Source organism: Arabidopsis lyrata, assembly GCF_000004255.2.
Source record: "Arabidopsis lyrata subsp. lyrata unplaced genomic scaffold ARALYscaffold_1, whole genome shotgun sequence".
Taxonomy (NCBI): domain Eukaryota; kingdom Viridiplantae; phylum Streptophyta; class Magnoliopsida; order Brassicales; family Brassicaceae; genus Arabidopsis; species Arabidopsis lyrata.
Genome location: NW_003302555.1, coordinates 5,541,448 through 5,564,069, shown reverse-complemented (window position 1 = coordinate 5,564,069; position 22,622 = coordinate 5,541,448). Strand labels below are relative to the sequence as shown.

At 36.7% G+C, this 22,622-nt stretch overlaps 4 protein-coding genes and 2 long non-coding RNA genes across 6 annotated transcripts; 4 read left to right on the top strand and 2 right to left on the bottom strand.

Annotated features, from left to right (window-relative positions):
• Positions 1-62: 62 nt before the first annotated feature.
• On the top strand, positions 63-3,446 carry LOC110225002 (F-box/LRR-repeat protein At1g48400-like). Its single transcript, XM_021013422.1, has 4 exons — positions 63-1,436; positions 1,530-2,564; positions 2,665-2,805; positions 2,885-3,446. Exons 2-4 carry the CDS (start codon positions 1,608-1,610, stop codon positions 3,221-3,223), a joined length of 1,437 nt encoding a protein of 478 aa, XP_020869081.1. The 5' UTR covers positions 63-1,436; positions 1,530-1,607; the 3' UTR covers positions 3,224-3,446.
• A 5,237-nt stretch (positions 3,447-8,683) lies between these two features.
• On the top strand, positions 8,684-11,667 carry LOC110224953 (F-box/LRR-repeat protein At1g48400-like). Its single transcript, XM_021013052.1, has 4 exons — positions 8,684-9,685; positions 9,779-10,812; positions 10,913-11,053; positions 11,133-11,667. The coding sequence occupies exons 2-4, from the start codon at positions 9,865-9,867 to the stop codon at positions 11,469-11,471; spliced, it is 1,428 nt and encodes a 475-aa protein (XP_020868711.1). The 5' UTR covers positions 8,684-9,685; positions 9,779-9,864; the 3' UTR covers positions 11,472-11,667.
• A 321-nt stretch (positions 11,668-11,988) lies between these two features.
• On the bottom strand, positions 11,989-13,113 carry LOC110224954. Its single transcript, XR_002329400.1, has 2 exons — positions 12,540-13,113; positions 11,989-12,441 (listed from the first exon to the last, which is right to left on the bottom strand). It is a non-coding gene; the product is annotated as an uncharacterized LOC110224954 (long non-coding RNA).
• A 1,196-nt stretch (positions 13,114-14,309) lies between these two features.
• Positions 14,310-16,542, top strand: LOC9328801 (uncharacterized PKHD-type hydroxylase At1g22950). The gene is made up of 10 exons (XM_021015069.1): positions 14,310-14,435; positions 14,523-14,650; positions 14,800-14,865; positions 14,948-15,124; positions 15,218-15,368; positions 15,446-15,529; positions 15,679-15,806; positions 15,902-16,008; positions 16,091-16,188; positions 16,298-16,542. Exons 3-10 carry the CDS (start codon positions 14,857-14,859, stop codon positions 16,315-16,317), a joined length of 774 nt encoding a protein of 257 aa, XP_020870728.1. The 5' UTR covers positions 14,310-14,435; positions 14,523-14,650; positions 14,800-14,856; the 3' UTR covers positions 16,318-16,542.
• A 383-nt stretch (positions 16,543-16,925) lies between these two features.
• Positions 16,926-18,225, bottom strand: LOC110225408. Its single transcript, XR_002329751.1, has 2 exons — positions 17,412-18,225; positions 16,926-17,338 (listed from the first exon to the last, which is right to left on the bottom strand). It is a non-coding gene; the product is annotated as an uncharacterized LOC110225408 (long non-coding RNA).
• A 2,652-nt stretch (positions 18,226-20,877) lies between these two features.
• On the top strand, positions 20,878-22,622 carry LOC9328800 (zinc finger protein WIP6). Its single transcript, XM_021015068.1, has 2 exons — positions 20,878-21,422; positions 21,831-22,622. Exons 1-2 carry the CDS (start codon positions 21,072-21,074, stop codon positions 22,389-22,391), a joined length of 912 nt encoding a protein of 303 aa, XP_020870727.1. The 5' UTR covers positions 20,878-21,071; the 3' UTR covers positions 22,392-22,622.

Genomic DNA, 22,622 nt, shown 5'->3' with positions numbered 1-22,622 from the left:
TATCGAAATTTCATTCATTAATCAATAGAACAACACAGTTTACAACAGTTTCGTACATGTCACCATTTACAACCTTTATTTTCTCACTCGAGTATCAAACAAAATGACACTAATACTATTATGCACTCATTTTAATATATTTTTCCATGCAAAAAATATGAAAAGAGTAAATGTTGGAGTTGAGTTGCGAGTTATGTGAGTTACAACTTACAAGACGAAGGAAAAGGAAACTTTGACAAATTACTTTCATGTGTTCCATTCCACGAATTTGCATTTAAATACAAAAAAAAATATAGAATTCATTTTTTCCATATATTAAAATAAATAATGTGACAGAGCATAGAGGTATAAGAGATGATAGAGCTACAGTTTTGTTTCAGTCGTACTATTTTGTGCTCTTCTTCTTCGGACCCTTTAAAGCTTCCGAATCTAACTGCTTCAATCAACCAAAACAATAAAAAGCTTTGATCGGACCAAGATTTCATATAATATATGTTTGTGTGTTTCTTTGCTAACTTCTTTTTCTCTCTCTACGACATTGTTTTAAGGTTTCTTTCGATATGTCTAATCAAAATAGAAAGTACCTCGGTTCAAAGCCTCGTGGACTATTATAAACCAACACTCGAGGCTCGAAGATTCTGTTTGAGCAGTCACCTACAGTTCATGACTATATTAATCTAATCTTATTCATTCATGTAGCAAAAGCCAAAAAACGGCATAAAATGGTTGCAATTAATCCAAATGTTTCGTTCTAGTAGCATAATTCAAAAAATTAACAAATTTCTAATATCACAACAATTTTAGAAGGCAAATACTGGAAAAATAAAACAAAAAGGGTCCAAAAGTTATTCGATTTAATCCATGATTTTCCAAAATCAAATTTTTGATGCAAGTCTGGTTAATTTAGCATTATATTTTTTTTAATGTCTAATAAATAGTCTAAAATCCAAAAACTTGTTGCATATGACCTAACAACCCATTTTTGTTAATAATTTGACAACATGCAATGTGCCAATATAAACAAACCTATGGGTATATTATGTTTGATAGGATCAACCTACTTTTATGTCAAACATATAATTTCTATTTAAATGTTAACAGCAAAATTGGAAATTTAAAACCGAAATTAGAAAAGAAAAACCTATACGTTTTCTGATATCTAAAATCTCATCGAACTTGACCTAAAATATTCAAATTTTTAATAATATAGGAAAGCCGGTCAAATATTTTCAGAAACGCATCTTTGATCGCAGCATATGATTTCTATTTTTAAAATTTAAGAGCTTTAACTAATCGAGACTCAAAAATAAGACTCTGTTAGTGTGTTATCATCTAAACGACACCGTTCTGTCTCTCTCGCTTTTCGATCTTCCTCCGTCTCCTCCCCTGCCGTCGTAACTTTCTCGGCTTCGATTTTAAGATTCAGTAGGAGTAAGGTGTGTGTTTTGTCTTCCTTATCCTGAATTTTATTCTCGCCTTCGATTTAAAGGATCCATCTTTGATTTTGGGTTTTTGTTTTTTCTTTATAGAGAGAGTCGAAGGCTTCTATTGTTCAATTCAATATTGTTGTTGTTGTGACTCTAATCGAGTATACAGTTGAATCCCTCATGAGTTCTTCGATAAGCAATTTGCCAGATGAGGTACTTGGCAAAATCTTGTCTTTGCTTCCGACAAAAGAGGCTGCTTCCACATCAATTCTGTCCAAGAGGTGGAGGAATCTGCTGAGTCTTGTAGATAACCTTTGCTTTGATGATTCGATGGTTGTGTATCTCAACGAAGAAGAAGCTTTAAGTGGTTCTCATCGCTTCTCTGATTTCGTAGACAAGACATTTGCTCTGTTAGGCAATTCACACATGAAGAAATTATCTCTCTGTCATATACCTACACCTGACCGTTACGATGCATACCAACGTTGGATATGGACTGCAATGGAACGTGGTTTACTGGAACTATACTTGCACGCCTATACACGCTATCTTGGTGGTGTTGATATAGAGACAGATTTGTTCACGAGCAATACACTGGTCAAGCTCACACTATCCGGTGGATATGCTCTTGAAGCCAAACGCGTGTTTTTCCCAGCGCTCAAATCACTTACTCTATATTTAACTTCAAGGCTTGATCATCCCAACTTTTGTCGGCTCATCGATGGCTGCCCTGTACTGGAAGAACTGTTCATATGTGAAGCTGATTCTTGGGATATGCCATGTTGCGGTGTAGGTGTGGAAAGTGCATCCATCAAGCGACTTGTGGTTTCTGTCAATCTTCCGGGTTCTAAACACGATCACGATGTAACTTATTTCAAAGCAGCAAGTCTTCTTTACCTTGACTATTCTAGTTATGTCTCTGAAAATTATGAGTTAACTGATTTGGGTTCGCTTGTCGAAGTCAGGCTGAGTCTCCGGTTATGGGACTCAACTAAAGATTATGATTATTCTGATGAAGATGATGACTATTATGGTTACTATTATGATGATGAACCGGCTATATTTGGTGATATTACAAATCTAGTTGCAGGTATAAGCAACATTACGACCCTTCACTTGTCTCCCGATTCCCTTGAGGTCAGTTCTTCTTCTTTTTCTATTGATTGTGTTTTGGTTTGTGGAGGATTAGAATCAATCTACTACTAGCTAGCAAGGTCGCTCACTTTTATAAATTCAGGCGTTTCATTTCTGTTGTGAATCCATGCCCATGTTCAACAACCTCCTTAATTTATCTATTGAGAGTAACAATGATAAAGGTTGGCAAGTAATGCCACTTCTCCTCACGAGTTGTCCAAATCTACACACTTTAGTCTTCAAGGTATTATTATTAAATTTACTTATTTGAGACTCCTTTTTCTTGTTAGTGTTGCCCATTAATTATTGGTCTCTGGTCTCAGGGTCTTGTACACAGAGTAACAAATAAATGCGGAGACGCATGCGCTTGCATCCCTAAGACGCAGAAGCATGAGAAAAAGAAGAAGAGGAAGATTGTGAAGGAGGAGGAGAAATTATGCTGTTTATGGACATGTCAAGTGAAGGTGCTAGAGATTTCAGAGTACGGTGGTTCTTTTCAAGAGCTGAAACAGATGAGACACTTCTTGGGCAAGTTGGAGTGTCTTGAAACTGTGAAAGTTGGTGTTGCTGCGGACAACGACAACAACACTGAGTTCTTGCGAGCTAATCTGAGGACTCTCTCCAGACTTTCACCAAAGTGCAACAACATCCAATTCGTCTGACCTTTTCTTTCCTTGGTCTTTTTCGCTTTGACGTGGGAATGTGAAAGTAACTTAGCATGTATAGTAGTATATGGTTATATCACTATAATCATATATATGAAAGGAGATTATCTCTCCATATGGTCGCCACGTCAGCATTTTAGGCTCTTCTGGAGATGTCACATCAGCTTTCTTTCCATCCAATTAAAACATTTCATTAGTATGAGTTATCTTTTATTTTTTACACATCAGCTTTTAATTATAAATGTCAAATGGAGAAAACACAATAGCCTATGAGGGATGACCCATATGAATTTGAAAATCTATTTCACAAGTTAATAATATATTTATTATTTAATTATATATATTATTTAATTTTTTTTACATATTGATTTTTAGTAATACTAACTTATTTTGTTATTTTATGTTATTTTTCCATGAAATTATTTTATTAGTTATATATACTCCAAAGTTTTTTTCCGCTAATCTTTTTAATCTTAACTCAAAATATGAGTGGATAATAGTATAGTGGATTAGCTAATGGTTTGAGTAAGTTTTTCTCTTATTTTTTTGATCTATATATGACACTGAGGGTGAAGAGTACGTAAGTTCATCAAATTTTGGAGATTCTATAATCCCAACATTACCATCTATAAAATTGGTTTAGGAAAGATTGTTTACGGATTGTGTGAATGATGCATTGTTGAGTATGTTAGTTGAAAATGTATTTTAATACTAAGAGTAGTTGTTCATTGTATGAGTAAATGATTAGATAATTAAAAATTACATTTATTAAAATATAACATCAAATAAATCAAAATAAAAAGAAACCGGAAAAACCGAGGCGTAAAGTGGGTGATTAACTAGCAACAAGAACAATCAAAATAATTTGTTATTAACAACTTTTAAAACAAACCCACACGTAGCGTGGGTATTCATCTAGTATCATTAAATTTTGTTACAACCTCTTTCTGGAAGATGTACAATACCTATGCGTTTTTACCACTGTGAGTTTTTTAACTTATTAATCTTATTGTATGAGTTTGTTCAAAAAAGAAAAATCTTATTGTATGAATGTGTGGCTGCTGTTATACTAGTGTACGACAACCATTACTATTATTAGTCTATTAAATATACTTTTCCATGAAAAAACAAATTTTTATAATAGTTGCTCGTCTATACAATAATAGACATACAGATAAAAGATCTGTGAAATGAGATATTTTAAAATGCTCTTTCTGTCTTTTCTTCATTGGCATAACGTATTTCAAAGACTTCTAGAATATAAGTGGAGTAGATATTTGTCTACAAATATTTATATATATATTTGTTGGTCTAATTAAAACATTAAAAAGTTTGATTAACTAAATTAATCAAAATTTGGTGGTAGACTAGTAGGCATGTAAATTTAATTCAACACTTCCCTTAAAATCTTGAAAAATAACCAGTTTTACTTTTTTTATTTTGTATATTGTCTAAAAAAAAAAAATGCTAAAGTTCCTAAGATTTCATGAAGGCTATGAAATTTTATTATGATTTCTAAAAATATATTGAGAACGTGTAACGGGAGCAGATGTAATAATGGAGTAGATATTTGTCTACTAATATTTTTTTTTTTTTCTCGAAACGTTTTTTTTAATATAATAGGGGTCCTGTTTTTTATTTTGCCCCGGGGCCTATCAAATGCTCAAGCCGGCGCTGCATCTACAGTTAACGCCACGTTTCTCTATGTCTATTGCTTTTCTTTTGTATCAGAGTGTACTCTCACCTTTTATTTTGGTTTGTGAGGAGAGTAAATGATAACTGAGATATAAATACAGACTCAAAAGTATCTTACAAGAAATTGAAAGAGAGAAATCATGAAACAAAGAATGGTTTTGAGATCCTAGAAAGGAGAGCGAGTTCCAAGTGAATAGTACATTCTTTGCTAATATTGAGAGATGCCCACGTCAACTTTTTAATTTATAGTTTTTGTTTTTCTTTCATAAGTTAAATATGTAGCCCCTTTTAATTGAATATATATATATATATATATTAAAAAAAATCCGTGGAATTAACTTCCATTCTATAACCTTTTGCGTTTCATGGGTATCAATCGAAAAAGTTCTCTTATTATCTGCATTAGTACTATGATAAATATATATTATCAAAAAAAAAAAAAAAATCTTGAAGACCGAAGAAGATCCAAGAAATCATTTTTGAAGTCGAAATATTTCAACAAGATTAAACGCAAGCGATTCTTTAGGAAGAAGAAAAGCGTCAAGAAAACTTCGAGATGTTTTCTATGCAGAAAGACGGGACATTTTGCAAAAGACTGTCCAAACAAGTCTAAAAAGAAGAAGCAGTATCTCATTCATTCGATAGCCAAGATAGCTCCAGATCTTGATATCGATAACCACGATCTTGAGTCAATACTATCTTACGATAGTGACGAGAATGATGTTATATGCAGTTATTCAGATTATGACGAATCTTCAGAATCCTCATCCGAAGATGAAAAAGATGATTGTTGTTTCAAGATTACCCAGATGCCTCAAGAAGATGAACTTCAGACACCACATCTACCAGTAACCATTTTTGATCCTTCCAAAAGAGAAAAGCCAGTGCATGCAATCGCATTCTTCGACACAGGAGCTCATACAACAATCATAAATCCAAAGATTCTCTCACGAGCCATGTGGATGCCTCATCAACAAGATTTCAGAGTCGCGAATGCTGGATCCCTGACGGTTAAGCTAAAATCAAAACCAATCACGATAGAGCTTTTCCCTGGATGTCAAGTTACTAAGGAAGTACTAGGTTCATCTGCACCTGGTAAAGACTTGATACTTGGGTGGGATACTTATTCGGTACTGAAGAAGAAGTTCGGTATTTCTCTAGAACCAAGAGGTGTGAGATGGAAAAATCTCTACAAGGCTTTTACCACGATGCATCGCCTATTCTCAATCGAAGACTCAGTATCTGCAGAATTCAACAAAATTGAAGAAGAATTAAAGATGACATCATGTGCTGATTCACACACAGAATTCCTTCAAAAGTGTAATCATCCGCTATGGTTAAACTCAAGCTTCTTCGTATCCCTACCATTCAAGGAAGATGTACACACAACACCAACAAAAGCAAGCCATGCAGGAATGCCTCCAACATTGTTGCAGAAGGCAAATGAGGAATGCAATCAATTGATGGATCAGGGTATCATCTCAAGAACAAACTCTCCATGGGCATGCAAAGCGTTCTACGTTAATAATCGTGCAGAACAAGCAAGAGGAAAACTCAGATTGGTTATTGACTACAAGCCGCTGAACCAATATCTGCAAGACATCAAATTTCCACTGCCAAATAAAAGAGCGCTTCTCCAACATCTCCAAGGTGCAAAAATATTTTCGAAGTTTGATCTGAAGTCAGGATTTTGGCAACTCGGCGTTCATCCTGAAGAAAGATACAAAACTGCGTTTTGCCTTCCAAATAGACACCTTTAATGGAATGTCTTACCCTTTGGTCTCAAGACGGCGCCATCGCTATTTCAACAAGCAATGTTACGTATATTCGAGCCGTTGTTACACACAGCTCTTATATACATTGATGACATACTCATCTTCTCGAAGAATGAAGAAGAGCATATTCAGGCGCTACAACAGTTTCAAGACATCGTCAAGAAAAACGGAATCATGCTATTAGCCAGAAAGATGATAATAGCCCAGCCCAACATTGATTTTCTTGGCATGCATATCAAAGAAGGAAGTTTCATACCACAGGCCCATTTAGCTACAGAACTTCTAGATTTTCCCGATGAAAATCTTACAAGGCGACAAATCCAGCAGTTTCTTGGCGTAATCAATTATGTGGGAGACTTCATTCTACACCTTTCCAGAATGACAAGACCTCTACAGAAGATGTTGTCGAAAAACCCTCCTTTGTGGGCATCACGATAAACTGAAGCTATCAAAAGTCTAAAAGCAGAAGTGCAAAAGCTACCTCCTTTAAAGATTCCCTCCTTAGGCATGCGTATTCTACAGACAGACGCTAGCGATAAGTATTGGGGAGCAATACTGTTTGAAGAGATAGATGGGAAAAGGCAAATCTGTGGATACAAGAGTGGTCGTTTCAAAGATTCAGAGCAACATTATCACTCAACGTTCAAAGAGATTTTAGCGGTCAAAAAGGCTATCGAGAAGTTTGAATTTCATCTAATAGGACATAAATTTCGTATAGAAATGGATATGTCTTCATTTCCCAAGATGTTGCAGTTCAAGCAGAAGATGGTCCCACATCAGCAGCTACTAAGATGGAGTGAATGGTTCTCAAAGTACGATATCGAGTCAGTCTATTTAAAGGGCACCAAGAACACTTTAGCAGACATGCTAAGTCGAAAACCAGTAAAACAAGAAACGCCCTACGAGATACATATGATGGCCAGCTCCTCCGAATCCAAGAAAAGCTACTATGACTTTGAAGCAGACGTACCCGAAGATGTTCATCAACTCATCAGCAGAAACAAGCTTCATGAACTACTACGCACAAAGATCTTTTCATATCAATCTACCATCCTGTCGAACTATGGAGTAAACTGTCACCACATTGCTCCAATGGGAATTCATCCTGACTATCCGTTTGCACATCTCTACAGGATCGAAAATTCAAACATGCCAGAAGAAGTTCTCTGTTTCCTCTGGTATCTCTGTGCCGTCTACACTGTAGGAATTGCTTTCGACATCCAATGGCTGTACCACTACGTCAACACTGTTCAAGACAAAAGAGACAGCTTCTCAACGTTCCTAAGGTATTTTTCACCATTGACTGTCTGGAGTGGAAAACTACGAAGATCCGCAAATGCGACAAATCTAACATTCAAGAAGCTGAAGAAAGGTGGACTCAACCCATTCTTCAATCCACATTCAATCTACTTCTTTCATCGTCCCGTTAAGGTCAACCGCAAAACAAGCAAAATCCTCGCTCTTCCAACTCTTATTCATCACGGTGATTTTTCGAGAGGAGTTCGTCCAGATTTCAACCTTCAAGATAACGAAGCATACGAGAACTTTCAAACTCATGCGTTTCACCTCAACAATGCAAGACAAACGTTCCCCATTCCGTTCATACCCAACTGGGTTTATTATCCGGTCGACTATCAGATGCAATTTGATGAAGATTTACAGTATCACATGATAAAGTTCAACAAAGGAAGACCAAGCAGTCCAAAAGAAGATAAACAAAAAGAGACAACTCCCCAGGTGACTTCTCAAAATTACTGTGCCGATTACTTCAAAGACGCTCAATCCCCAGATGATGAAGTAAATGTTGAAGATATCGAAGAAAAGTTCAAATTCTACATAAATGTTCAACCAGGAGAAGATGCACGAATGATTGAAGACTCGTATGAATGTCCAGATGATCATTATGGATGCTGCGAAGAACATATGCTGGAGTTCGAAATGGATCATTAAACGGTATGAAAAATATAAAATATAATATGATATGTTTAAAATCATGTAAAATAAATAATGATGTAAGCGATGATGTAATCGCTGATGTAATGATTATGTAAGCAATGATGTAAGCGATGATGTATCGCTGAGGTAAGCGCTTATGTCAGCGCCTTAAATCCTCCTATAAATAAGTGTGTACCCCTTGTAAGAAATCACAACTTGAAATATCATAAAATTTCATAATAGCTTTCTCTCTCTAAATGTTTCTCTAACTTATCTCTAAGTTTTCCAGACTTCCTAACTTCTTCATAAACCTTGTTTCTTTCTATTCTAAACACAGTCGCGATTCTGTATTGTTCTCTTAAGGTTAGCATAAGTGGTCCGTCAATACGACGATCGAACACGGCAGTCAATAATACTCGCCGGGGTTCACAGTTCCTAATAGTAGGTTGAGCAACACAGATGGCAATGAGGCCCGAATCGCTCCCTTTACCTGGAATATGAACCCTTGCTTGTAAACACGACTGTCGTCTAGACTTAGTCAACACGACCCTCCGTTCGTGCTAGCTTTAAGATTATACCATAATCTTAAAGCTATACCATAATCTTGCAGTGACGTTCAAAATAAAGTAAAATGTTGATGATATGTAAATTTAACGTGAAAAATGAGATGACCAAGTGATTGAATATCTTTTGCAGATGCATATGTGGGGTCATGGTTCGCAATACTGAATATCTTTTGCAGATGCATATGTGGGGTCATGGTTCGCAATACCGAAAAGGTCCAGAATCGCTCCGGGGGACGAAATCGTCGTCTTCGATACTAAGGCTGCCATGTTACTGTTGTGCTGAAGGTTGTAAGAACAACATAGACCATCCAAGATCAAAGCCTCTCAAAGAAACGCATTACAAGACTCGATTTATACCAAGACTCTGTTAGTGTGTTATATCATCTAAACGACACCGTTCTGTCTCTCTCGCTTTTCGATCTTCCTCCGTCTCCTCCCCTGCCGTCGTAACTTTCTCGGCTTCGATTTTAAGATTCAGTAGGAGTAAGGTGTGTGTTTTGTCTTCCTTATCCTGAATTTTATTCTCGCCTTCGATTTAAAGGATCCATCTTTGATTTTGGGTTTTTGTTTTTTCTTTATAGAGAGAGTCGAAGGCTTCTATTGTTCAATTCAATACAAGGAACTTGTTGTTGTTGTGACTCTAATCGAGTATACAGTTGAATCCCTCATGAGTTCTTCGATAAGCAATTTGCCAGATGAGGTACTTGGCAAAATCTTGTCTTTGCTTCCGACAAAAGAGGCTGCTTCCACATCAGTTCTGTCCAAGAGGTGGAGGAATCTGCTGAGTCTTGTAGATAACCTTTGCTTTGATGATTCGATGGTTGTGTATCTCAACGAAGAAGAAGCTTTAAGTGGTTCTCATAGCTTCTCTGATTTCGTAGACAAGACATTTGCTCTGTTAGGCAATTCACACATTAAGAAATTATCTCTCTGTCATATACCTACACCTGACCGTTACGATGCATACCAACGTTGGATATGGACTGCAATGGAACGTGGTTTACTGGAACTACACTTGCACGCCTATACTGGTGGTGTTGATATAGAGACAGATTTGTTCACGAGCAATACACTGGTCAAGCTCACACTATCCGGTGGATATGCTCTTCAAGCCAAACGCGTGTTTTTCCCAGCGCTCAAATCACTTACTCTATATTTAACTTCAAGGCTTGATCATCCCAACTTTTGTCGGCTCATCGATGGCTGCCCTGTACTGGAAGAACTGTTCATATGTGAAGCTGATTCTTGGGATATGCCATGTTGCGGTGTAGGTGTGGAAAGTGCATCCATCAAGCGACTTGTGGTTTCTGTCAATCTTCCGGGTTCTAAACACGATCACGATGTAACTTATTTCAAAGCAGCAAGTCTTCTTTACCTTGACTATTCTAGTTATGTCTCTGAAAATTATGAGTTAACTGATTTGGGTTCGCTTGTCGAAGTCAGGCTGAGTCTCCGGTTATGGGACTCAACTAAAGATTATGATTATTCTGATGAAGATGATGACTATTATGGTTACTATTATGATGATGAACCGGCTATATTTGGTGATATTACAAATCTAGTTGCAGGTATAAGCAACATTACGACCCTTCACTTGTCTCCCGATTCCCTTGAGGTCAGTTCTTCTTCTTTTTCTATTGATTGTGTTTTGGTTTGTGGAGGATTAGAATCAATCTACTACTAGCTAGCAAGGTCGCTCACTTTTATAAATTCAGGCGTTTCATTTCTGTTGTGAATCCATGCCCATGTTCAACAACCTCCTTAATTTATCTATTGAGAGTAACAATGATAAAGGTTGGCAAGTAATGCCACTTCTCCTCACGAGTTGTCCAAATCTACACACTTTAGTCTTCAAGGTATTATTATTAAATTTACTTATTTGAGACTCCTTTTTCTTGTTAGTGTTGCCCATTAATTATTGGTCTCTGGTCTCAGGGTCTTGTACACAGAGTAACAAATAAATGCGGAGACGCATGCGCTTGCATCCCTAAGACGCAGAAGCATGAGAAAAAGAAGAAGAGGAAGATTGTGAAGGAGGAGGAGAAATTATGCTGTTTATGGACATGTCAAGTGAAGGTGCTAGAGATTTCAGAGTACGGTGGTTCTTTTCAAGAGCTGAAACAGATGAGACACTTCTTGGGCAAGTTGGAGTGTCTTGAAACTGTGAAAGTTGGTGTTGCTGCGGACAACGACAACAACACTGAGTTCTTGCGAGCTAATCTGAGGACTCTCTCCAGACTTTCACCAAAGTGCAACAACATCCAATTCGTCTGACCTTTTCTTTCCTTGGTCTTTTTCGCTTTGACGTGGGAATGTGAAAGTAACTTAGCATGTATAGTAGTATATGGTTATATCACTATAATATCATTAAATCTCTTTCTGGAAGATGTACAATAATACCTATGCGTTTTTCTTCTTCCTGTGAACTTTTAGTTTATGGTTAGTACAAATCAAGATCCTATATTAGTCTGCTGGTATGTGTTAGCTTTTTCTCTGTGTTTGTGGAGATCCGACAAGAGAAATAGCTAGAGAACATTGTGTGTGCATGCTTTGTTAGACAAAGATCTCCAAGGAGGTGGAGCACTCTCAGAGACCAAGGCCAAACCAGTTGATTTGGTGGTGGAGAGTATTAGTATCTTAGGCTTTATTGAGTTGGTATTGGGTCTGTATTTGAACTTGGAAGGTTTATTCATGGATCTTGAATAGACGTTTATCCGTATAAATACCCAAAAGTAGAGCAACAAACTAGTCAAGGAATCGGAGACAAACTCTTGACAGATTCTAATGAAGATTGCAGGGAAAAGAATGGTAACAATTTTATTAGGGTGGAGCAAGGAATCATGAACAACATTACAATGACAAAATTTCTGGAAAGAAACAAAAGAGCAAACCAAGTAAAAAAACCAAACGAATCCGATAAATCCGGCTCAAGTAGGAAGGAGTCTCTTAGAGAGGCCTGATCAAAAACCGGCTCAGGATTATGTCTGCTCTGTTTCGGCAAAATGAACATAACATAAAAAGAGTAAACTGACTAAAAAACCAAGATTTCTTAACAAGAAGATCGAGTCTCCTTTCTACCTGCACTTGTGTTGCAGCTTCATACATTGTCACCTACAATATCCGGTCAGGTCCAGCCAAAGCCACACTCCTCTGCCTTAAAGTTACCTACAAAATCCGGTCAGGTACAGCCAAAGCCACACTCCTTTGTACTAGACGGAACCGCCTCAAAATTCAAAAAAAGAGCCTGAGAGAGGAAATATTAGAAAGATCTCCCTAGGGAAAAGCACGCAATACAAAATCTCAACCCAACACAAAGACTAAAATGCGAGAGAGATCACTTACATGTGCATCAGATCATTAATAAACGCCTCCAGCCAAATTGCAACTTCATTTCTCTCCGCAACTAATTGCTTCTTCATCTCTCTCCTTCTCAAAAAGCGAATTGCTTCTTCGTTACGCTCTCTCTCGCTCGCTCGCTCTCCTATTCTACCATGGATCAGGATCTTGTGGAAGAATCACCGCAGAAGAGAGTAAGAGGCGATCCTCCGCCGCCTGATCATCCCGCCGTGAGTTTCCTCCCTCTCCTTCGAACCTTTTAGATCAATCGATGGCGGTTTAGAGTTTTAGGAACTGAATTTTCCAACTTGAACGAAAAGAAAGAACGGTTACGATGGAGGTTTTAGAGTTTTAGGGTTACAGATGGAGGAGGTTTTAGCCTTCTAGGGTTACGATGGAGGTTTTAGAGCTTTATCGTTACGATTACGATCTGAACAAAAATGAAAGAACGGTTACGATTCGAACCATAGAATATGAACGGCTTAGTCTTTTGGTCCCTTGGATTTTTGATTGGGTTTGGTCAAATCATTATCAATGGAGACCAAAACCAAAGGGGTTACACGATTCTCGAACCATATAAGATATGACTTAGGGTTTTTGGTCAACTTCAACCATTAAATTAAAGGCTTACGATTCTTTTTGGGCCTTTTGTTTTGTTTGTTGGTATTTTTGTTTGGGCCCAAGTCTAAGTTTAATATGTCACCTCCTCTCCTCTGTTTCTCTTTCACAGGGTAACGATGATCAAACAAACGACCTTGATGTTGAGAGTGATGTTGCACGACAAATACAAAATTTCGGCACTCTAGCAGGCATAGAGGTGAACCTTACCAATATCCTATTAGAGAGAAATGCTGTACCGGGTCTCTTCAAATCGCATTTCCACTATCATGAGTCTTGTGCATTGGTCGGTTGCACGCTTCCTCGAGAGAAGACTTTCGCTGACAACAAACATTACTGCTGTCGTGGCCATAAAAAGCTCTCTTCAAAATGGTCTGAGAAGAAGGCAGCATTTCATGTTTATGACGGTTTAAATGAGAACAAAGTTCAAAGAGATGAGCTTTGTTGCACGACCGTGAAGCTTAAAGCGGATGGGATAGACGTTGGCATTGCTACTCTAGAAACCAGCAGTGTCTTCACCAAACCTCCTTGGGAAAACGAGGACCTCTTCCCCACAGCTCTTCGTGATCACGAAGGGAGCCGAGACTACTTATTTTTTGCCACACCTCCTCCCCTTTACATCACATATGACAAGGCCCAACGGATCAAGTGGAAACCAAACCCTCGCCTTAAACGACAAATTAATGGCCAAGAGGTCGCTATTACTGGCTTGACCATAAATGTACCACTTGATGCAGAGGGACAGAAGAGATACGCATGGAAACTCTTTCTCTACCAGTATAGAGATCTTTCCCTCTACTGTCTCTCGTTGGTGGTCGAAGGAGCTCTACGCCTAAAACTCCCTCCTAAAACGCCAAAACAGAAACGGCCCAAACCTGATGAAGACCCGAATGGTGGTGAGGAAAAAGGGAAAGAGATCAGAGAAGTTTCTACTCATGTAATCCCAAATTCAAATACTGGTAAGACCAAGCCACCTACGACTAGGAGACAAGGCAGAGGCAAGGATATTGTTGCCTCTGGAAACACCATGAGTAAATGCTGTTCTGTCTTTGACGACTTTGGCCTGGAAAAAGTCAGACAGGGTTTGATCTGTCCTGTTTCCACAGGCAAGGCAACATGATACGTTATGACTTATTACTTTTATGGGGTAACCCCATTTAACTAGGTCCAGTAAAACTAACCTTCCTTGTTTTTCAGTTTACTTTGCTGATGTGTGTGGATCAACTCTAGACTCTCACCATGGATTTGTTGCTGAATGTGGTCCATCTAGGGATGTAGACTTAGGTGAACCCCTTTCCTTGACTTTGCTTATGTTTTCTGGCCATCATTCCTTAGAGAATACTAGAGTGAATTCTCCAATGGAATCTGCAGGCTTTCATGTGGATGATTCAGAAGTAACATTGAATGTTTCTCTGGGTAAACAATCTGTGGGAGGGGAATTATATTTCCAAGGCGCAAGTTACAATAACATTGGGAAAAGATATGATGCAAAGTCAGAGGTGTGTTGAGGAGCTCTTTTCTTTTTCGTTTTACATTCCACTTCTCACTGAAGCAGGAAACGTTTGTTTACCCTTGTGGAGGAGATATACGAGTTTCTGTAGTGTTGATACTTGCAAAATGTTTGCTGTTTTTGCTCATGGTTTTGCAGGTTGCCGTTTTTGCTCCTTCACGGTCATCACCCTATGTTACCATAACACTAAAGACCATGTTTGAGGTGATTCTCTCAATTAGTTTTTCTTTTAACACATTTGTGAAATTGGAATTTCTTCCAAAATTTGAAATGTTTCCTTCTGCAGCCACTTTACAGGGAGTTGTATACATTTGACCCCACATTCTTTTTCACCCCCTCTTTCCTGAAGGCCATCAATGGAGACACAGTGGAAAGCTTTGGAAGTGTAGTTTCTGTATCGTCTCCAGGAATATTTGTCTCTGAAATGCTTCAGCCTAAATTCTATGAGATGATGCTATCAAAGGTGAAAAAACCCATCATCTTACTACTTAGTCTATGTCATGCTCTTACCTCTTTGTTTTGTTCATGAGACCAAACCAACTGTTTGATTAATCAGGTTGATAAGTTCGGAGAGTGGGTTAATGTGGCAAAGATCCAGATCACGAAACCAAACACCATGAGGAAATACGGTACCTTGCTTGACAACTTTGGACTGGATAGCATGCTTGAAAATATCATGGAGGGTTTTGTCTTTCCTGTTTCCAAAGGCAAAGCAATATATGACTTGAATGCATTTGAAAGACTTTTTTTATTGGTTAACACTAAACTCTCTGTTGTTTTGCAGTGTTCCCGGAAGTGTGTGGATCAAAGTCTGACTCTCAGAATGGATTTGTTGTTGAATATGGCACAGATAGGGATATTGACTTAGGTGAGTCCCGCCTTGTTCTCTGCGATCTTTCCTAAACTTTAAAATTATTCTGTGATACTTAATCTGCTTAGAGGAAACCCAAGTAAAGATTCTTTAATAGCAAACACAGAATTTGGTTTAGTATAAGCAATCATCTTTTTAACCTGCAGGCTTTCATGTGGATGATTCAGAACTAACATCGAATGTGTCTTTGAGTAAACATTTTGAGGGAGAGGAATTATATTTCAGAGGCACACGATGCAAGAAACATGATGTGAATACAGATACAAAGCCAGAGGTTTGAGCTTTTGTCTTTCTCCTATTACATTCCAAATTCCGGTATTGGCAAAATGGTTTCAAGTAATAAAGTAAACAACCATTTTCTCACTAAAGCAGGAAATGTTTGGTGACTCTCACACACCGGATCAGGCTGTACTACGCCATGGTGATAGAGCAACAACATCTGGTCATGGGGTCGATATGATTCTTTGGTCCAGAAGGTAAACAATATTACAAGCTTGCCTCTCAGATTTTTCAGATCATAGTTGATATAATTGTCTTGTGCAACTCTGTCTTTAACAGAGATGCAATCATATCAGAAGGAATTCTCAAGCTGATGCGGTCAAAGCTTCTGAGAAAAGAAATAAAAGCAAAGCCAGACTCTTGTTGCCAGAAGAAAGGTAATAACCCAAAAGACAATGGTTTTGCACCAGATTATATATGACATGTTGATTTGAGCATGGTTATGAATCCATTGCGGTCCTTAATTGCATGAGTTTATTGGAACAGAGGGTGAAGCTCAAGCTTGATGAAACAATACCCGTAGCTTACACCAATAGCAATCAATCGGTCAAGCCCTGAAAGTATTACTATTCTGCTTTGACACTTTACTTGAAAAAAAAACTGAGTATTTTGGGGCTCTTTGTGTTCTGAAACTTCTTGTCTCTCACGTTACTATGTACATGAATTTTTTACCTGCACAAGGAACAAGGTTATAGTATAGTATTGATCTCAAGAAGTCGTAGAATTTTACTTCTTGTTGGCGGATGAATAATCCCAATTTTTTTTCACCAAATGCAGTCTGTTAAAGTTTTGCTTTCCATCCTCCAACAATGTTATTGTAATCCTCCTGTTGTAAGATTTTGTGATCGATATGAGACGCAACAAAGAGGTATTTTGCCCAATGAATTAGTTGTGACAAATGTTTCAGCTTCCTTTTTCTTTCTCCACTCTTTTTAATGAAACACTACCTGTAGCTTTGATGTTACAGGTAGCTGACAATGTTCTGAGCAAAGTGAGGTTCACTGACTTGTAGAAAGCTCAGTTACAAAGTATCCATCGATATCATATAAAAACTCATACACAATATATAATGTTCTCTGACCTGAAAAGCTCAAGCAAAATAGTGAAAGACATATTTGGTAACTGAGTTTTTAATTCTTAAACAAAGAGATACATAGTTCTTCAACAACATAGAGAGACTAATTCTTAAACAAAGGAAACATACACATACATAGATCTTAGCTCTTAAATAAGCAAGCAAAAATACACTTGTTTTATTTTTTTAAATGGCTATTTCCCTTTGAATGGCCTGAGGTGTCGATTTGTTGTAGCATTAATTTACGGGCACCATGTATTGTAAGCCTTGAAATAATCAACACACTCTATCAGAAGTTCCAACTTGCCCAAAGAAACGTCTCATCTGTTCCAGCTCTTGAAAAGAACCTCCATATTCTAAAATCTGAAGCACCTTCACTTGACATGTCAATAAACAACATAATGCCTCCTCTTTCTTTACAATCTTCCTCTGCTTCTTAGGGTTGCAAGACCCTGAAACCATAGACCAATTTGACATGTATAATTAATGGGCAACACTAACAAGTAAAATAATCTCAATAAGTACCTTGAAGACTAAAGTGTGTAGATTTGGACAACTCTTGATCAAAAGTGGCATTACTTGCCAACCTTTCTCCTTGGGAGGTTGTTGTACAAATACACAACAAGGTTGCTATAGTTCAAGCTATCTAAACAGTAGATACAAATGCTAAGAATGAACAATGGCCTCCATCTAAACTTGGTCACTTCTTTTCTAATGAACAATGCCTCCGTATTTAACTCTGGAAAATCGACTCGAAATAACCGTGACACCTTCAAAGCAAAGTAAAGGTTTTAACTTTGAACACAGAATTCAATATTTCATCTAACCAACAGAGGAATTGCAGAAACCCATATAAGGAGGAGTACTCTGGGCTACAATCAGAAACAACACACCTACAAAATATAGCATATTCATAGAGTGTATCAATTTGAGTCGCATATCCTCAAGAGTTCCTTTAGGAGATTCACATCTCGATCTTTTCAAAGTCTTCAGTCACCACCAATGGATTCAGTGAGTCACAACCGAACCAGGAGCTCAATTGCGTGTGAATTGCTCGCATCTCTTCTTCTTATTCTTCTTCCAGGCAAAAAACGGAGAGAGCCTCTAGGTGAAAGAGAGACTTCGAGTGTGGTGAAGATGTTTCGGTTTAAATCAAATACAGTAGAAACCGGTACGTGTGAAACAAAAGAGTTAACCGTAACGGTGTCGTTTAGAGGATAACAGAGTCTTCTTGATTTTGCTGGTTTTTCTCAACTAATCTGACCTATGATTCCAACATCAAGTCATGTTTAACCAGACATGTTAAATGAATCAAAGATACAAATAAATAATGTTTCACTTCCCAGTGTAATAAAACACCATTAATATAAGTTGCCAAATAAATAATGTTGCCAAATGATTTTTAATCTAAATTAATATAAGTCTATGACCATACTCTTTGAACGTGATTTTTCCGGCATCAGCAAGGCTATCAAGTACCTTTATTTTCTCACTCGAGTATTAAATAAAATGATACTAATACTACTATGCACTCATTTTAATATATTTTTCGATACAAAAAATATGAAAAGAGTAAGAAAATGTTGGAGTTGAGTTTGTGAGTTATGTGAGGTACAACTTACAAGACGAAGGAAAAGGAAACTTTGACAAATTACTCTCATGTGTTCCATTCCACAAATTTGCATTTAAATACCAAAAAAAAAAATAGAATTCATTTTTCCATATATTAAAATAAATAATGTGACAGAGCAGAGAGATATAGGAGATGATAGAGCTATAGTTTTGTTTCAGTCGTACTATTTTGTGCTCTTCTTCTTCGGACCCTTTAAAGCTTCCGAATCTAACTGCTTCAATCAACCAAAACAATGAAAAGCTTTGATCGGACCAAGATTTCATATAATATATGTTTGTGTGTTTCTTTACTAACTTCTTTTTCTCTCTCTACGACATTGTTTTAAGGTTTCTTTCGATATGTCTAATCAAAATAGAAAGTACCTCGGTTCAAAGCCTCGTGGACTATTATAAACCAACACTCGAGGCTCGAAGATTCTGTTTGAGCAGTCACCTACAGTTCATGACCATATTAATCTAATCTTATTCATTCATGTAGCAAAAGCCAAAAACCGGCATAAAATGGTTGCAATTAATATAATCCAAATGTTTCGTTCTAGTAGCATAATTCAAAAAATTAACAAATTTCTAATATCACAACAATTTTAGAAGGCAAATACTGGAAAAATAAAACAAAAAGGGTCCAAAAGTTATTCGATTTAATCCATGATTTTCCAAAATCAAATTTTTGATGCAAGTCTGGTTAATTTAGCATTATATTTTTTTTAATGTCTAATAAATAGTCTAAAATCCAAAAACTTGTTGCATATGACCTAACAACCCATTTTTGTTAATAATTTGACAACATGCAATGTGCCAATATAAACAAACCTATGGGTATATTATGTTTGATAGGATCAACCTACTTTTATGTCAAACATATAATTTCTATTTAAATGTTAACAGCAAAACTGAAAATTTAAAACCGAAATTAGAAAAGAGAAACCTATACGTTTTCTGATATCCAAAATCTCATCGAACTTGACCTAAAATATTCAAATTTTTAATAATATAGGAAAGCCGGTCAAATGTTTTCAGAAACGTATCTTTGATCGCAGCATATGATTTCTATTTTTAAAATTTAAGAGCTTTAACTAATCGAGACTCAAAAAACCGGAAACCTCTTTCAAAGAGAAACCTAAAACCACATGCCTTCAGCATTAGTTGTAGTATTATAGCAAAACAAAATGTACACTTTTCTTCCAACTTTACATTCCAATTCTATTAACTAGCAAATAAGCAAACTTCCCCACTTTCCTTAGATTTTAAACTAAAGTAAAAAGTCTGAGAATATATTAGGGTAACTTTTGGCAGCAAAGATTTAGGAAAAAAAATAAAAAGGGAACTTTAATAATATCATCATCACTGAGACTATCACTATCTCAGTAAGTTGTTCAGAACTCAGATGATGAAAGTGGAGAGAAAGAGAAGCTTTCGCATCTACAGTTAACGCCACGTTTCTCTATGTCTATTGCTTTTCTTTTGTATCAGAGTGTACTCTCACCTTTTATTTTGGTTTGTGAGGAGAGTAAATGATAACTCAGATATAAATACAGACTCAAAATTATAAAATATATTACAAGAAATTGAAAGAGAGAAATCATGAAACAAAGAATGGTTTTGAGATCCTAAAAAGGAGAGCGAGTTCCAAGTGAATAGTACATTCTTTGCTAATATTGAGAGATGCCCACGTCAACTTTTTAATTTATACTCCCTCCGTTTTCGAATAGTTGTCGTTTTAGAGCTTTTTTTTGTTTAAAATTAGTTGTCGTTTTAAGGTAATAATGTAATTTATGTCAATAACTACCCAAATTATCCTCATTTTATTGAACACAAATTATTTGTAAATAATTACTTGTCATTTTTATGAAGTTAATATAGTCATTGTATACCTTTACTTAATTTGTCCAAATACAATTAAAACGACAACTTTAAAAAAACAGAGGAAGTAGTTTTTGTTTTTCTTTCATAAGTTAAACATGTAGCCCCTTTTAATTAAAATTATATATATTTTTAAAAAATCTATCTGCTGACAAAAATAAAAATAGTTCTTGATCTAGTAAAGTATGATAAAGAATCAAAATTTTCTTAATAAGAATTACATTGCGAAGGTATACGTTCATATAAAAAATAGAAACTACTATTAATGAAAAGGTTTGTATATAAGTTTTGGTTATCGATAATTATCTTATTCTGAAATCTATACTATAGTCTATATACATTGTAATCTATTCTTTGTATGTTAAGAAAAACATCAATGAAGACTAAAAGAATTTCAATATCGATTCATATCCAAAGGTAAAAAAAATGTAGAAGTTAAAGTAGCATCCAAACACTGCAACTAAATAATGTATAAATATAATTTGTAAAAAGTGAATAGATGTATAGATATTTGGAACCAAACATGGGCTTGTCACTCGTAACAGGTAAATTTACGAGGAGGAAAAAAGCTAAAGCAAGTACAAAATAAAAAGAATCATTTATTAGTTACCAGTTCGTCCAGCCTCCATTGTCTTTCTCCACCATTTCCTCAAAACCCCATATCTCTCTCTCATCTCTCTTTCTCTCTACTCAATGTATAATAATAACCAATATAGCTTCTCCGGTGACGAAGACTCCGTCGTCCTCAGACTTGGACCTCCTGGCCAACCATACCCTAGCCATATCAAACCCACCAGTACTAAACCTTCTTCTGATCATGAGTTTAATCACCCATTAACAAACCCTAATGGCGTCACCGTTGCTCTTCATATCGGTCCTCCGAGTTCCGACAAAGAAACCCTTACCGGCGGGAACAACCAAGAGGGTTTAACGGCGAGGCAGGGACAGTATTGGATCCCTTCGCTTTCTCAGATCCTTGTTGGTCCCACTCAGTTCTCTTGTTCTGTCTGTAACAAAACTTTTAACCGCTTCAACAACATGCAGGTTTGAAATGATTTACAGGAAGTTTTCTTGATTTAAATTTCCCTTTACTTTCACGTTAATTATTATGATATCATCTACATAAATACTATAATATATGTTGCAAGCTGATTTAGAATCGTTATAGAAAAGTGTTTTTGAATTAAAGTATCAAACAAACAAAAACCCGTGGAATTAACTTCCAATCTATAACCTTTTGCGTTTAATGGGTATCAATCGAAAAAGTTCTCTTATTATCTGCATTAGTACTATGATAAATATATATTATCAAAAAAAAAAAAAAAAATCTTCAAGAGAATAGATATAATCTTGCAGTCACGTTCAAAATTAAGTAAAATGTTGATGATATGAGTAAAATTTAACGTGAAAAATGAGATGAGCAAGTGTTTTATTCAATCACATCTTTTGCAGATGCATATGTGGGGTCATGGTTCGCAATACCGAAAAGGTCCAGAATCGCTCCGCGGGACGAAATCGTCATCTTCGATACTAAGGCTGCCATGTTACTGTTGTGCTGAAGGTTGTAAGAACAACATAGACCATCCAAGATCAAAGCCTCTCAAAGACTTTAGAACGCTCCAAACGCATTACAAGCGGAAGCACGGAGCAAAACCTTTTCGTTGCCGCAAGAAGTGTGAAAAAACGTTTGCGGTGAGAGGCGATTGGAGAACGCATGAGAAAAATTGTGGGAAGTTGTGGTTTTGCGTTTGTGGGTCAGATTTTAAGCATAAGAGGTCACTTAAGGATCACGTTAAGGCTTTCGGTGATGGTCATGCGGCTCACACTGTGGGTGATCGTGTTGTAGCCATTGGAGACGCAGATGAAGATGATGAGGAGGAGGAAGAAGAGGAAGAAGATGATGATGATGAAGAAGAAGATGCTCACGAAGAAAATGTTCGTGGAGAGAAGAACTATGGGATTAGATATGATCACTTTCGTCGTTATGGTCAGATTTCTGATGACAATTACTAACTAAATGGGTCATATTTATGATCGATGGCCGGGTGTTATTAGGGTTTATGTAAGTGAGGCAGCTTGATATGTATGTATTTACCTCTTCGTCACGTTAGCTAGTGAATGTAAGAGCAACCTTTTTTATTATGAGTTCCGAAAATATATGTAGTGGTGGCTTTGGATTATGTAAGTGCTTCTAATGTTGTCTCCAACAAACAATTTCTGCATTTCTGGTAAATCTTCTGACCC